This window comes from Ambystoma mexicanum, chromosome 11 (genome assembly GCF_040938575.1).
Source record: "Ambystoma mexicanum isolate Mex_15411 chromosome 11, UKY_AmexF1_1, whole genome shotgun sequence".
Taxonomy (NCBI): domain Eukaryota; kingdom Metazoa; phylum Chordata; class Amphibia; order Caudata; family Ambystomatidae; genus Ambystoma; species Ambystoma mexicanum.
In genome coordinates this window covers 1,360,697,899-1,360,715,107 of record NC_090934.1, presented here as the reverse complement: position 1 = coordinate 1,360,715,107, position 17,209 = coordinate 1,360,697,899, and the positions used below count along the sequence as shown (strand labels likewise).

The 17,209-nt window shown below is 41.6% G+C and overlaps 1 protein-coding gene across 1 annotated transcript in view; it reads left to right on the top strand.

Moving 5' to 3' along the window:
* The window catches only part of ENTREP2 (endosomal transmembrane epsin interactor 2), a 1,566,028-nt gene that overhangs the window by 1,123,193 nt on the left and 425,626 nt on the right, over window positions 1-17,209 (top strand). The window contains exon 5 of the mRNA XM_069624928.1: window positions 8,737-8,844. Coding sequence (XP_069481029.1) covers window positions 8,737-8,844 — 108 coding nt within the window. The remainder of the gene's footprint in view (window positions 1-8,736; window positions 8,845-17,209) is intronic.

Genomic DNA, 17,209 nt, shown 5'->3' with positions numbered 1-17,209 from the left:
AACGGGCCCGTTCTTAGTATCCTCCCCATTCCCATTGAGCCCTATAGGGGCTCAATGGGAATGGGGATGTACCGGGTCCGGGTTCCTTGAATGAGGAATTACTGGGCCCTCCAAGGTCGGAATGGCCTAGTAATTCCTCGTTCAAGTAACCCGGACCCGGTACCCGGTATGGGGATAGGCATGCCGCTAATATTGGCACGGTTACCTCCATACTCGGAATGACCCCCTAAGTCACAGGAGGGGTGAGAGTGAACAGAATCCCACAATGAGCACACACAGTAAAACTCCACAGAATACTCTTAGATAAGTGTATATCAAAAATACACTTATTATAGGCTTTTATAACAAAACTCGATTAAACCACAGTTATCAAGAAAATAATTACCACACATGCTTATTCCTTATGTAACATATATACAAAATACGTTTAGCCTTATGCTGATGAAAGGGGATAAAATAACCACAACCTGCAACAGAAAGGGGTAAGTTCAACACAGATATCAAATTAGGCAATTCTTCGTAGTCAATCCCTAACTTATGTAGTCCAGCCCTGTGAAGTGAGGAGCCTTGTGCTCAATGTACAGCAGTGCGTTAACAACGCACGGTCATGCGCAAAGCGAAAAGCGGGTTCTCTTCAGTGGGCTGTAGCTCCACAGGAAGGGACTTGAGGCAAAGAAGAATAAAGTCCTATTCCTTGATGTGGGTCTACCCTTGCAGATTGATTGAATTTCGGAGTTCGGGAATAGCTGGGTAGCGCAGGCCAGTCCAGGCAAGGTGAGAATCTCTTAAGGGATTCTCATGTGTAAAAACAGATGGATGTGTCAGGGGGCCACCATAAGTGATGAAAGTACTCACCGACCCTTAACAGAGTCCAGACCAAGCCTTAGCAGTCTAGTCCACTTCACTCGTAGGTTTCACCCCTGCAGTTACAGTATGCTCCAGCTCTCAGCGGCTGCAGTATGGGGCGATCGTCCGTGGTGGGACAGTAGCCTTTTCTCAGCTCTCAAAGGAGTAAGATAGTTCCAGTTCAGCACATCTCATGACATGGTGGGGCAAGTCTGCAAGCACTTAAAACAACAGTCACCACAGAGGCTCGACACAGGGACCACAAATGCTTGTGGCATGGTGCAATCTCATAAATCGTAACCAAGTGGAGCTTGGACAACAAGTTTTGGCAGCAGAGGGCCCCAGACCACAAGTAAGCGATTGCTGAAGTCTCAAGTCTCAACTCGGGGTGGTGGCGTTCCTGTGCGATACCCTGGGTTTGCGCTGGGGAGTTAACTGGATTGCCCAGCAACACTTCTGAAAGGGCTCTTTGCGAGGGTAATTAAGAGGTGCCTAGAGTAGTTTTTCCCACTACTCCAAAGGGACAAAGCACCCTTGCAGGCCTTCTTGGTACGATGCAAAATCAGGGGTCCGACCAGACAACAGTGGGTTCAGGGATCCAAACCTTCAAAGCATGTCACCACTGGTTCCTAGAGTCTGCTCTTTCGTTAAGGATACTTGGCTCTTTCTGTAGTTTGGTGTGAACTTCAGTTGATCGACCTGGAATGGATGCAGAGCCCCTTCTCTTATCCAAGATTTGTTTTGTGCTCAAATCTCAGATAGCCAATGGATAGTTCATAAATGGAGGGAAAATTGAACCTAAGGTAAATCTTTCTTAACGTCTTCCATCCATCACATTGTTACTAATACATACTAGCAGAGACAGGGCTGCTCAGCATTTGTGGATTACTTTCACTGTGTCATTTGATAGATACTATTTTGGAAACTGACAAACAGCGCCTAAGAATTCTTACCTCACCTCGTTGTTTTAGCTACTGAAGCCACTTTGGTAGATTCCGCGTTTTTTGGTTGAAGCGGCTGGTAGAGGAGTACCACAAGTGGTCACAAAGCTAGGAATCAATTCCACCAGAACCCCCTACAAACGATTTATTGATTATCATTTGTGATGGTGTGAACTTTATTGCCGTCCTTTAGTCATGCCAACGCCTGTTTACATAGCTGTCTAGCAGACGCATCAGCCTCCCCCCAACCCCCATCATCTGTCTCAGCAGTGGCTCCTGGCAGCCTCTTCTATTTCTTTTGCTAGATGTCTGTAACACGAGGCTTGTTAGACCTGTCACATAACAGAACATGTTTGCAGGAACTTTTGACGGATCACCCAAAACAGTAATAAATTGCACATGACCACCCTCAGTTAGGATCAGAAGGTGGGCAGATTAAAATTGATTTGGTCCATCCTTCCTGTCATGAACCTTATGACCCTACATTAATTTCATTAAGGTCCTCTAGGACACATGGTGCGGTAAACACAAGCTGACAGTGCGCCCATCAGCATACAATCATAAGCATGTTACATCGCACTAGCTTTGAAGGGGCAGATATGATTGTGATTGGCTGCCTGACAGAGAACATGCCTAGAATACCTCTGCTAATTGGCTTAGAGCATGAATCAGACCACCACTTGGACCGTACCAATATCTCGTGTGGTTGCATGAGTTCTAGATCAGGTAAGAAAAACCGCCTCCAGAATCAAAGGTATGATGCAGAATAAAACACGGTCCTTCTTGCCTTGCAAACAGTGGCACGTGGCTTTCTGATAACTACACCTTCTACCTAGACACTATCACGCCTGGCAAAGAGAAAATCATGGTAAATAAGCTTGCGCTCAGGAAAACATTGAATGCAACCACATTGATTTGCAACCCTTTTAAAACACGTGAACACCTCACCATCAATACCCACCTAAACTCCATTACAAGCATCATGGCCATTATCGACCTAAAGACTCCTGAGCCCAGACCCCAGGTTCCTCCCTGAATGGAACAAACTCTTCTCTGTGGCTCCCAACCTGGCAGATACGATCCTGCTCTTGGGAGACCTGAACACATAGACAGACATCTTAGAGACTATACCGTGCCAAGACGTGTTACAAGAAAGTCCAATAGTAGCTTTACACAGCTCATCCATGGGCCCGCACATATACACACGCATATACTAGATAGCGCGTTTGCTCAAAACGGCACTATTGTCAACCTTAAACCAATCTCACCTTTAGAGATTGAGCTGCTAGGAATTCTCTGTACTAGTTAGCATATACCAATTGTCAACCTAGACTAGCCCTAACGGGAATAGATATTAACATATCCAGGGACCACTATGATTGCATGATTTACTTTCGAATCCTATTTGACAGGACTTGTTGTCATTCTATGTTTATTACCTTAAGAACGTTTTTTTTATTACTGTTATATGTTCTTTATTTGACTTTGGCAAATTAAATTACGATTTTAACATTGATGTTTTCAATAAAATGTATATATTTTCTTAATTAGATACTTGTTACGGGTGAACTGTTGACATATCCAACTACCTTCTTCTTTACTTAAACACCTGTAGGATGTACCATTTCCTCCTACAAGGCTGTTTCTTATCTTTCACGGTCAAGTGATTTCCCGCCCTGGAAATTGCAGACACCTCCTTTAGCTTTGGACTAGGAGCCAAAGTTGCAACAGAATGCTTTGCAAACCAATTCTCATTTCTCCAACCAGACCCACGGCCAACCATCGCAAAAAAAGAAATACTTCTGCAGTTCCACGAAGCAGTCATAAAACCCTGAGACAACATTCCCCCAACGATGGCAAAAAACAGTGCAGTCAAACAAAAAACGACATGACCTCCAGCTGTCCCTGATGAAGCGAGATGATAGTAACCTGGAATGAATTTAGGCCATATCACTCAAAACAGGTGATAAACTTAAAGAACCTGGCCACACCAGAAACTATAAAAGCAAAGTTCAATCCTACAACAGTTCAGTAATGCAGCCAATAACAAGACTGAAGAAATATTCTCAATCTTTAATGAACTGGTCGTAACCACTCAAACAACGCCATCATGAGTACACCCAGCCCCTGGCAGATGGTTAGGCAGCCCTCTTCTCAAAAATTGAAGACATCTACGACTCCATCTCCTGGTATACATCGACAATAGCTCCTACAAGACCTTACAGCAAACCCATCACAAACCTGACAACTTTCCAGCTCATCAAATAGAAGACTTGTTTTAAACTCCAAAATCCTTCAAAATATTCCATGCAGTCAAAATGCAGCTATGATCAAGGCCTTCTGAAGAAAGACGAGGTGACTCCTGCCATTCTGTGTAGCTGCCACCCCATCACCTCCCATCCTCATAGAGAAGCTCGTGATGAGACAACCACCAGAACATGTAAAAGAGCACCAGTGTCTTCGAGACAAACAGTCTAGTTTCTGCCCTGGAAGGAGCAGGGAAACCAATATCCTGACATTCTGCAAAACGTGGACTCCGAACGCTATATAGCACTCATACTGCTGGAACTAACAGCTGCATTTGACACCTTAGATCACCCCTTCTTGCTGCAAAGACTGAAGCAGTATCAAGGGGACAGATCTGGAATGAATCTCCCCCTTCTTGACTGAATGCACCGCCAGCGCGAAATGAGTGAACCTCAGGTCTAAATCTTTTCCTATCCCTTGCAGGGTGCTGCATGGTTACTGGCTATCACTGCAGCTGTTTAACAACTGTGCCGTCTCATTGTCCCAAATATTTGAACCCTTCCAGGATGACTTTAATGTATATAACATTGATACACATATTAGATTTATGTGATCACTGCGCCACTGAAAATACTGAATCTGAAAATTCCGAGCTCCAAAATGGCGGCACGCAGTGATCACACAGTTGGCTCCTACGGCATCGGACAAGGTTAAAATAATGTATTTTAGAGAGAAGATGCCCCCAAGATTTGCTGCGCACCCCTGCCCTCCTCACTCCATGCTTTACCTCTTCAATTCTGGTTCGGCTGGCCTCAGTTTATTGTCCCCTCACAACTCTGCTTTCACGAAAATGAAAGTGAAAGGCACGTTTAAATTCTCGCGAGATGTTGCGCTTTTTTTTGCAAACTTGAAATCCATGCATTGGCGGCGGGGGACACTCCGGCAACCCCCAGAACCCATTACACCTTTCAAGGGGACCGGGGGACACCCCCGCCCCGCAGGTCCTGCTCCCCGTGTTCAGTACAATGGCATTCAGAATATCCGAAACAGCCGAATACACAGTAAATGTGCCTACATTTTCGAGCAATACCTAGATTCAACCTGCAATCCTGCCTCAACAAGGCTGCATAATTCACAGTTGCTTGCCTCCCAGCGATACAGAAGCAGGTGTCAAATAGACAAATTTGCCTCAACCCTGGGAAAACTGAAATCCTCAGCTGCGGAGCCACAGATGGCAACTTGGTCTCCAACATCTGGCCCAAGGAAATTGGCCCCTCACCCACACAGTCTGAGGAAGCAAAGAACCTGAGGGCCATTGTTGACCATGACCTCTACGCCTTGCAGCACATAGCCATGATGTCAAAATTCCCCTTCCTCCCATCCCGCTATGCAGAACGCTCCCTGCCCGAGAAATGAATTGCAAGCATGTATACTCCACGCCCTATTGATTTCTAAACTTGAAGTCAGTATAATTTGCTGAACGTTAACCAGCCTGTGCGCTGTCCTTATTCATTCCTATGCCCCCTGCTTCCCTCCCCATCCAGTTTAGCTCTGAAGTAACTTGTATGTATGTAGCTCCTAGCAAATTACCAAATATTTGAAATACATAAAACTCATAGTTTTTACTTTTTATGAACTGTATGTTGTGCAATCTGCCCCTTTCAAACCACAACCCATTTTGCAGAAACATCCCAAGATTGGGGGAAGCCACTGGTTCATCATTTGGAAAGCCATGTTGCCCTTGGTGACTCTATTTTTGCTGGGTCAGTAGAAGGCATTTCACTTTTCAGTGGTTGCTTTTTGGGGAGGTAGTGCATTAACCACCCCTCAGAGCTGGAGCGGCTGCTCTTGTTGGAGTCCATGTTGTGGAGAGTGGATACTGTCTGGAGAAGGTAGTTGACACTGGTGTATCGATCACCAAGTTGAAGGGAAGGAACAAGTGTGGCACACCCATGGTTCTTACACCTCCATGCATACCTTCTAATGTAACTCTTAATAACCTATCATTCTAATCAGTTTCACATTATTGTACCTTGCGTGTATGGTCCTCTCTCATGGTTGTGACGGGAGGTATGTTGCATAGTGTCTCTTTTTAGACTGATTCCATGGTGATAGAATGTTGCCAAGATACTACAGTATCCTATTACATTCCCGCCCCTTATTATATAGTCCTCTGCTGCGTCCCAGATACTGTGGGTTTTCCTTATACATGCATACCACAAGGGTGAGAACGCAAAACTGCATATTCCATATTGTGACCGAACAATGTCAGATATGGCAGTTCTATATCGGTGAACTGGGAACCGCTAGGTCCAGGCTAAGATCTTCCCCTGAATGCCTTTACTTAGAGAGCCTTAACCAACAGTGGAAGGTCCTACAACTAAATGAAGACTGCCTAGTAGTTCCGCACCTCAGGTGTCTATGTCGTGCATGGCACTGTTGACTCTTTGAAGTGTGGATTTTCAATTGCTGCTGGATGAGTGGGCAGCCAAGTGATTCTGGGTAAGGATGTCGCAAGCGAGTATATATGACATGGACATTAATATTAGACGAGGCAATAGAATTTGTGACAGGGAAGTCATTGTTTAGGATATTTAAGTTAATGAAAGGGCTTCTAGTTAAGGGACGACATGTTTATGAAACTGAAATTTGACCAAATGGTCTAGAAAATGCTTTAGAAAGCAGATTTTGGATTTATAAGAGAATATTATATTGGGAAGGATTGTTGCAGTGCTGAGAATCCAGTTGGGATGGAGAGAGGGTTCGGACAAGCAGTTTTCTGTGACTAATGAGGGCAGGGGTTATAGAATATAACTTCCAAATGAGATGACAAAAAAAGGTGAACTTCATTGGCATGAGCACTGAATGGGAGGCAGTCGGTATTCTTGTTTTAAAAGCGCATGGACGATCAATGGTCATTTGGGGAAGCTGACATTTTTGGGTAGAATGATTTGGAGGGCGTTGTTTTGACTTTGTGTACTGACATTTCTTTTTGAGGATGGCAAGATATGCCAGCTTCTGAGGTAGGGCTGGTGAGCATTGAGCACCCACACTTGCCACATTTCCCTTTGCCTCTCCTGGCATGAGTTTGTGATCTTCAACTTTATGATAAATTCTCCAGAACTTTTTCCAAAAAAGAGGGCTTCAAAGGAAACCCATCAAGTGGATTTTCCTTTTTATCTGAAAAGTGAGATTTCTCTGTGATAAAAGTGTACTTTCGTAAACCTTTTATAACAGAAGGAAATATAAATGTTAGAGTGTGCACATGGCCTAGTATCTTATTAGAACGCAAGCATTTATTTCAGTGCCCATTTTCTGGGTTGTTTTCAGGAGAAAGTGTTTTCCAAATCACAGCTATTTGCAAAGATTATAGTGTCCATAGTCTGAATTCAAATCACCAACTTATTACCTCAGTGGAAAGAGGTATTTTTTTGTTATCAAACAGTGTTCATTGAGTCAACAACCATTTTTCTGTTGGTCATTTTCTGCGTGGGTTGGTTTGCAGTTTCCAAAAGAAAATTACCCTGTCAATTTGTTGAATTGAAGTAGCTATTGTGGAGATGCATTTGGATTAACGACCTTTTCGAGCTGGAAGAAAAAAAATATTTAAAATTGGACTCCTGTCTTTTTAAAATGTGATGGCTATAAAAATAGGACTTAAGGACTGGTGAATTGTAGCTTGCAGGAATTCTGCACTGGATTTCCATCTCCCTAATGGCTTAAAATTGGTGGCATGTGTAAGAATGGGTGTGCTTGAATTGAACATGCGTGGTGCTAAATTTGAGAAAGTAGATTTTAGGGACAAAATGATGTTGCTTGTTTGGTACTTCCTTTGCTCACCTATCCTTTTATTTCACTCTGGGATTTTTTTGTTGCAGTTTTTGAATAGAAATACTCTAAATGGTAGCATCATGAACGCCAACTGCAGATGTTAAAAACAATGAGCAAATTGAGGTAATTATTGACATTTTCTCAGCCAATCACAATGCTCGGAATGCAGTCAATAACTACTGCCATTGCCTGCATTCAAACATTACAACTCAGGTAGCAAACCAGAGAACAGCAGAAAGCTTTTCTCTCTTTTAAAAAAAACAGCAATGCAATTTCCAAGAAAGATGTATTTCAATAAGACACCCGGGTCCTGATTCACAAAAGCGTTTTACAATGAAACAATCCCATTGAAAAACGTGTTGCAAATCAGGCCCTCCCTCTGCCAGAGTTCCTTCTTATCAACATCCAATATAAGGCACCAAAGCGAAAGCTAAAACATGGAACCATGCTTTGACTTCCATATAGAGAACGAGTTTACTCTTGCTTTACACTTAGCACATGCTGCATGTTAGAACCGTTCCAGTTCAACAAAGCTTACACATATCATGTGTTCCTTTTAAAAGACAACCTTATTGTGTGTATACGACAAAATAAAAACATATTTGATTACCTATTTATTTAATTCACTGATGAACAACATTGTGTACTTCATCTACAAAACCCATATTGCTATTACTTTGTGCTTAAAGCTCGGGTGAGGGGGGTATTGGCCCTTCCCCAAAGTATGGCCTCCAGCTCTGCTTTGGGCCTTAACTTGGGTGCGGGCCTTTACCCTCTGATAATGACCCCGTGCAAGTTCCATTAGGCTTGATTATGTTGCCTGTGTTTCTAAGCCTGGGTTGACGGGTTTGTGGTTGGTGTTTTCCCGCAGGACCTGCTGTTCAGCGTCTGCGCCCTGAACGTCATCTCCACCATCGTGTGCGCCTTAGCGACCGCCATGTGCTGCATGCAGATGGTTTCCACGGACGTCCTGCACATGGTGAGTTGCTTTCCACTGTCCCACTGGCCCGCTTATGTATAATTCACACGGATGCTGCATGTTTCCATTGCTTACCGTTACTGCTAACTAAAAGCTTTCCCTGTGCAGAGAGTACTTACAGGCGCATCGCAAGAAAGTGTGTGTCATGTTACCGTGTGTCCCGCTGAGCTGGCAAAAGTACTGAAATACGCATGATATCGTTGTCAACAGTTCCATCTCTGAGGTTTCACACACGCGACACCACGGAGGGCGCAGCCCTAGCTATCAGTTTTGCCGCCCAGACTCTGGAATTCCCCCGCCGCCCCCCACACACCCTCCCCCCCAACGTGAGCAGTATTTTCCTTTTCACCTTTTCACAGGGCACTCAAAACGTATCTGTTCTGACTCTCTAATGGGTGCATTTCTTATTTGTAGCAGTCTCTTTTGTTGGATTCACTGCCACCCCCACAGCGCCTAGACGGTTTATAGTCAAAATGTCGACAAAAAAATGTCGACATGCAAAAATGTCGAAAAAAAAATGTCGAAAACAATAATGTCGACATCCTATACATAGAATGGAAGAAGTCAATTTATCGAAAAAAAAATGTCGACAAAAAAAATGGTCGATTATCATAGACAATAACCAGAAATAATCATTGGGGGGGGTCCCCCCCCCCAACCCCCCAATCTCACCCTCCATCACGAACCATCCCAGCACCCCCTCCCCTTCCCTTCGTCCGTAATCACCCACTTGTCTGTGACACTGGATAAAGATAGGTTACGAAATGGTTAACACGCTAGATGACATTCCTGAGTAAAGCACCTTGTTTTTGATAGCAGGAAACGGTTAACGGCTGTGAAAAAACCGTCATTACCTGACAGAACATCTCTTGAGAGGTTACTTCGGGCAATTGACAGCATTTTTTTCGTACTTTTTTCTAGCGAAAAGGTAAGACGCACTACCATTATGAAAAATTACGTCTACAATAAAGGAAATAGTATACAGTACCTCAAAAAAATTATTTTTACGTGTCGTTTCAGGTGATAAAATGGAAAACAAAATAGAATTTATAGAAAGCCAAAAAGGAAGTAAGCAGCTGGTATGGAATGGATACATATTCTGTAAAGAACTTCAGCGAAAAGAGAGAATATACTGGCGCTGCACAGAATATACAAAAAATAAATGTTCAGCCCGCGCAGTAACAGTGGGAACAGAAGTAAAGGGAAACGCTGAACACAATCATATGCCTGATCAAACAACTATAATCATCAGGAAAACATTAACGGAACTTAAAAGAAAAGCAGTAGAACATGAGGGGGAAACTAGTGGATCGGTACTCAGGGAAGTTTGTGGCCAATTACCAACGCATGTAACAGCGCAATTACCAGCTGAAAAGTTGATGCAACGCACTATGAACCGAGCAAAACATACCAATGAAAACCTACCCCCTCCACCTACATCCTTTGAACATATACGTATTCCGGATATTTTTAGGATTACAGCGAGAGGAGAACATTTTTATTGTGGCGAAATGGGAATAAACAATGAAAAAATCTTGGTGTTCGCTACCTCTGAAAACTTTCGCCATCTAAGTCAAAGCAAATATTGGCAAAGTGACGCCACGTTTAAAGTATGCCCCCACCCGTTTTTTCAATTTTATACTGTCCATGGAACAATCAATGACAAAACATTACCACTGATTTACTTTTTGATGCCAAAAAAAACAGAGGACGCTTACAAAATCGTATACAATAAAATTAAGGAAACTACACCCGATTCACAACCAGAGACAATAATCATGGATTTTGAAACAGCACAAATCAAGGGTTTTTCATGCGTGTACAAAGACACTACAATAAAGGGTTGTTTTTTTCATTTCACTCAAAGTGTTTGGAGAAAAATACAGAAATTAGGTTTGTCAGCAAAATATACGGAGGACAGTTACTTTCAGATTAACGTAAAAAAACTTTTTGCATTGGCTTTTGTACCGGAGAATCATGTTGTTAATTATTACGAACATTTAATTGACAGTGAATACTATAAAAATCATGAAAATGAATTAACAAATTTACTAGACTACTTCGAAAATACATGGATAGGCCAGTTAACACGGAGTGGCAACAGACGCCGACCAAAATACACAATTGAGTTATGGAACTGCTACCGCAACACCATGGAGAACAAACCCCGAACAAATAACGCATTAGAAGGCTGGCATAGCCGCATAAGTAAAAATTTCAATACCCAAAATCCAAGTTTGTGGCATTTCTTGCGAGACTTAAAGTTAGAAGAACAACACCAAGAAATGAGAATTTCGCAAACAATTTCTTTGGCAAATCAGGCACCGAAAACCAAAAAATACAGAGACTATGATAGTAAATTAGTGCAATTAGTACAAGCATTCACAGTAGAGAACAAGGACATTTACTTAGATTCCATAGCTTTTAACTTAAAATGCTAAAAAGAGTACTTACAGTTCATGGTGGCCAAGATTCCGTGTTAAAAAGGTGAAGAATCCCCCATAAAATCCATGAATCCAGGTGCAAAATGACGTTGCATTAACCGTGAAAAAGTACCGTTTTCTTGTTGAAATCCACAGCTTCAGTAAAAAAAGGTATCCAAACTCACCGAAAAGTGTCCAAAATCCATATTACTCGAAAGTCCAATAATCAGTTCCGGGTAATCTCGCTACTGCATGAAAATAAAAACTTCCAAAAAAGCCATATCCGAAAAGAAAAATCCACCATCCGTACGACAAAATCCTTGAAATCCACAAAGACCCGGTCCGTCAGATGAAAAACCATGAAAAAAATGATGAAATGCCCAAAAAAAAAAACAAATCCATGGAGCGAAGGGACGAGGACGCGACCGCGGTAAAAACAAGTCGAAAGTGAGCTTTAAAAATGGCGCTCACGTTTACGTTGTGCTACGTACCTTACGTAGAAAGTCAAAACAATTATAAGTTAATAATTATAGACATACATTTTTAGCTCTCAAGCGCCATCTACTGGTTCTTTATTATATAACAAGTTAAAATGAATTACAAAAAGGTGTTGTATTTAATTATATATTTATTAAAGTAAAAGTATTGTTAATTTTATTTATTTATTATGTTGTACAGTTACGTTTACTTACACATACTACTTTCAATTTAATAAACATACTGATATATCAAACTTACCATCAACAACGTATTTGTGTGTATATATATAGAGAATGTATTTATGCTTTTATTAAATGTCGACAAAATAATGTCGAAAATGTATTGTGTCGACATTTTTGTATGTCGACATTATACATTTTCGACATTATTTTGTCGACATTTTGACTGTCGACATTATTGATGTCGACATTATGACTGCACACCCGCCTAGACACCTCCTGGCCTTAGTCCCTGCTATACACATTTTGTAATAATATTAATTAAATGATGATAATTTCTTTCCTGTGATTATCATACATATACTCTATCATCTGTACAGCAGCAACAACACTGACGTCACATGACCTAATGTGTGATCAATGTTATTTTGTGTATGCTTTGTAATATACCAGTTAGCACTTTAACTTAAACAGGACTGTTGTGAGCGCAAAGCTCTTAAAAAAGGAGGCAGGGGGGCTCTAAGGTGCGTGCCAGTCTCTGGAATTCCACTGCGATAGAAATGCATTAGCAGTCCTTGGGTGTAATCTCTTTGCCCCATACAGTAGGCCTTCACATTGCTAAGCATGACTCCCTCCAAAGGCCCTGTGATTTTTGCTCTCATTTATTTGCAAATGCACACGTGTCACGGGGACTGATTTACACAAATGTGTTTTTGTTTTTTTCAATGGGACTTTCCCATGTTAACATTTGTGTGTAAATCAGGCCCTTGGCCTTGAACGAAACAAGTTATTTAAACACATATTTTTCAATGGGGAAGATTACCTTGAAGAAATCATTTTTGACTTGGGTCACCACAGTTATGTTAATTTTTATTTTTATTTTTTTTTTTATTTGTATATAATCTTCATAGATTTTTTAACAAAATTTCGAAAAGCAGTTGAGGAAAATGCGAAAATAAGAAGGTGAAGAAAAGATAAAGTCGTTGCTAACTCCCAAAGATCCCGCTATTCTGTATTGCTTTGCCAGACAAGGTGTAGAACCGGTGGAACTTTTCATTCGATCTGTGTGGGAATAAGCACATTAAGGATGTATTTCATAATGTTTATGGTGGCCAACTGCCATGCCTGTTTATCTCCGTCCAGCAGTTTGTTCCAACACGTTTCTTCCTTTTGAAGAGTAAAATTTGTAAAAATGTCTGTCAAGTATCTGTCACGAATTTCTGTCGTCGCCGGACAGTTCAAAAGTAAGTGGCGTATAGTTTCCTTGTCCATAGTGGACTTACAGAGACGGCAGCAGCTTGACAAGGATTGTTGTCTAATCGCCAGTATTTCGTTGGTTTCTAGGAGATTCAATCTAATTTTTAAGAAGTAATTTCGGGCCGCTCTATTTGGAAATAGTTTCAGAAATGGTTGGATGGAGTCAAGTTTCTTAGAGAAAGGAGGGAGGTGGCTGCTGAGTTTATACTTGGAAGCAAGGTCGTTGGTGTTGATCCAGTCGAGTTCTTTGATTTTCTTGATAACTCGGACTGGATTGGCGATGAGATCTTCTGTATTGCAGGCAACTGAGTCTAAGATGTTCAAAACTTTAGTTTCCCATCGAGTGAGCATATGACAAGTTCCCAGTCGAATTTCTTCACTTATCAACTGATAGGCGTGAGGCGTATCTTTCTGTCTGCATTTCCGATAGAGCATGACACTATTACAATCCACAATTGATTTTAACGAGGAGAGGGTTAGTTCACGTCTGATTACTGATATCGGAGTTGTTTTCGGGAGGCCCAAGATTGGGCGCCAGAAATTTGCTTCTAGTTTTGGCCATAAGTCGTGTGGAAGATTCGGCATAGCTTCAGCGCCATATGTCAAAGATGGAATAACTTTCCCTTTATAAAAATCTCTTGCAGGTCTAATTGAGAATCTGCCGTATTTGATGTCAATTGCCTTTGCTTGGGTGGCTAGCTTGGTAGTTTTGGCGCGTAGGGACTCTTGCATTGCTTTTTCTTTGTACGAGCTATCTACAATAACTCCCAAGTATTTAAAGTTAGTGACTTTCTCGATGGTAGTTGTGCCTAGTTTCAAGTTCGGTGTGGATTTCTTTTTAGGGAATTTCTCTATTGTCATCATTTTTGTTTTAGATTCATTAATTTCCAAATTATTTGACATCATGTAAAGTTGAAGATTTGCTAGTTGGCGTTGAAGACCAATAGGGGTGTTGTCCAGCAAGATTAGGTCATCGGCGTAAAGTAGGCGACTAATTTGTTCTCCTCCGAGTTTAGGAGGGAAAGCTCGAATCTTTGTTTCAGTTTCTTGGAAGTCGCCTAAATAGGACCAAAACAAAGCCGGAGCCAATGGGCAACCCTGTTTAACACCTCTGTTAGTTGTTATTGCTTCTGTTAATGTGCCTTGCTTATTCAGGCGGACCCTCATGGTAGTGTTTGAATAAAGAGCTTTGATTGGGTTGAGTACGTCTAATGGACATTTCCATAAGGCAAGCTTTCTCCACAGTCTTTCGCGATCTACTTTATCAAAAGCCTGTGTGAGATCGACAAAGGTGATATATAGGCGTGGGCGACCCTCCAAGATTTTGCTTTTAAGGGCACTCAATATCAAAATGTTGGCATTTGTACCCAAATTCTTTTTAAAGCCAGTTTGGAGCTTGTCGTGACACGGGGAATCATTGGCCCAGGTAATGAAATGTTTTAACAGCAAAGACCCAAACATCTTGCCTATTGGATCAAGGAGGGCGATAGGACGATAATTCGCTGGGTCTAACCTATCTACTTTTTTATAGATAGGGACCACGTTTGCACATGTCCATGAAGGCGGGATGGATTTTGTGGCTGTGCAGCGTTTAAATATTTGGCTCAAGAGAGGAGCCCAGGTCTCTGGATGGGATTTCAAATCAAGATTCGTAATGCCATCAGGTCCGGGCGCAAGTGATGGTTTTAACTTTTTAATTAAGGCTATAATGTCCTCAATGTTGTCCACGCTGATCCAGGGGGTATCATTGGATTCCATCAAAGGAAATTTGGTAATTGGACTCTTAAAAAGAGTTTGGAAGTGGTTTTCCCAGGCCAGTTGGCCAATTCCGTTTATTTGACATGGCCGGTCTCCTGGTGCAGTTGAATGGAGTAGGGTCCAAAAGTCTCTGGCATTGTTTCTGGTGATGGCCGTAAGAATGTTTTCCGCGTCTTGTTGATACAACTTATGACGGTGACATTTTAACCATGATTTGTAGTTTTTAACAGCCACTTTGATGATCTCAAGTGCGGCTGAGGGCTCGAATCTCTTTGCTTGTCTTTTTATTCTCCTCAATTCTCTCTTTTTTTCCATTACTACTTTATCGTAGGTATGTTTTTGGTCTAATGGTGATGTCATATTTTTTTTTTGAGGAACTCTAAAGATGGTTAGTAACGGTAGATAGTCCACGTCTATCCTAGGCAGTTGGTTGTTGTGGTCTTTATATTGGGCTGTAATAGTGGTTATAGCCTTTTCCGTTATTCTGAGTCTTGTTCCTTGTGTAGAGACTTCTATATCTGATGTCATGGTGTGGTTAATCAGTGAGGTTGTGGACCAAGTGGTTTCAAGAAGATTATGGTCACTTTCCTTTGTTTTGAACACTTTAAAGGAGTTGATATAAAGTAGTAGAGAGCGAGATACGAAGATATAGTCAATTGTGGAAGTTGAATTTGCTCTTTCCCAAGTTAGAAGTCTATTAGGATCAGGAAAGGCTAGATCCAAGTTGTCAAAAGATCTATACTTCATTAAATTTTGCCATTTTGTTGGCCTCTGATCTACTGATGGTTTTTTTGATCTATATCCCTTTGAGTTTGTCGAAGGTTGGCTGTTAATGTTAAGGTCGCACACATAAAATTACGTGGTCAGGCTTATGTGAAACTTGCGCCCAGTCCAACTCTTGTTCTATTGTGTTGATAAATCTTGAACTTTCAATAGTGGCTGGGTTCCAGTAGATGGTCACAATTATGAGTGTCTTTATCAAGGTTTTAGACGATCCTCTTTTTTTAGTAATCCAATTTAGCTTTACCATCAGCATGAAATGATTTTCTTTTAGCTTTTGCGAGTTTACAAGGCCTCGTCCGCTACGGATCGCGATCAGGAGACCAGCCATTGGGCGGCCTAAAGAACCTTTCTTGGCTAACACTGTGTGGGTTTCATAGCCATCAAGTACTGGAGGATGTAGAAGCCATGTCTCTTGCAAACAGACAATGTCGTAGTTTATTAGGTTTGAGGGTCCTGATGTTAGATGAAGGAAACCTCGGGTGTTCCACGAGCACATTTCTATTTGGTCTTGGGCGTTTGAATTTAGACAGTCTGTTATGTTGCTGTTAATCGTATTCTCGGGTGGCTATTTTTGTTGATTTAACTTTAAAGCTTTTGGTAACCATGACCAAAGAGAATGTAAAGATCAGTTTGAAGATGGATTTGCTGTCACAGGATAGGGCTCATTCTGAACTGTCCTTTGAAGTTTTTGACCTTCTTTTGGGAGCGTCCGTCTACCAGACAGCTCCATATGCACTGGGTTTAGATTTTCAAGATCTTTGGCTGACCCCTTGGGTTGTGATTTGTTGATTGTTTCAGTCTGGTTTGGTTTTTGGTCCAAAACTGTGACGATTGTCGTTTACTTTAGTGATTGGCGACGTTTTTGGCGTGAAAACTGGGAGTATTCAGTGTTACTTTTATGGATGACTGGGAATCTTTATTTGCTTGGTGGTTGCAAGTTTTGATTTCTCTCGAAGATTCGGTGAGGTCGTAGCCCATTATTAAAAGTTCCTCAAGGGCAGATTCCAGGGCGTTTTTTGTTGCGTGTGACGCTATGTATAGGTGTGAAATTGCCCTGGATCCCTGATGGCTCGGGTCAACAATTTGGAGGTCATCTGACTTTACTAATCGTAGTTTCGGGATGTAACTGAATAAGTCCATAACCGATCTTCTATTTAATGTTACTTCATCATAGTTTCCAGGGATCTGTTCTAGTTTCAATATCCATCGTATTAAAGGTTTTATGTGATGTTTTGTGGTTTTTGATTTGTAGGTTGGTCGCTGGGCTTCCTTGATGGGAGCTCTTATTGAAAATTTCTTTTGCTGCACTTTAGGCCACAGAGTTTGAGGATTACTATGCGATCTATGGGATCGTCTTGCTGGCTGTCGGCTAGAAAATTTTTTTCGTGTTTCAATTTCTTGTTTTGGATAGTTAGTTTTAAGAACTATCGAGGACTCTCCAAATACAGGATCTATTAATTTATGATTGGTCATGGCCAGTCGCGT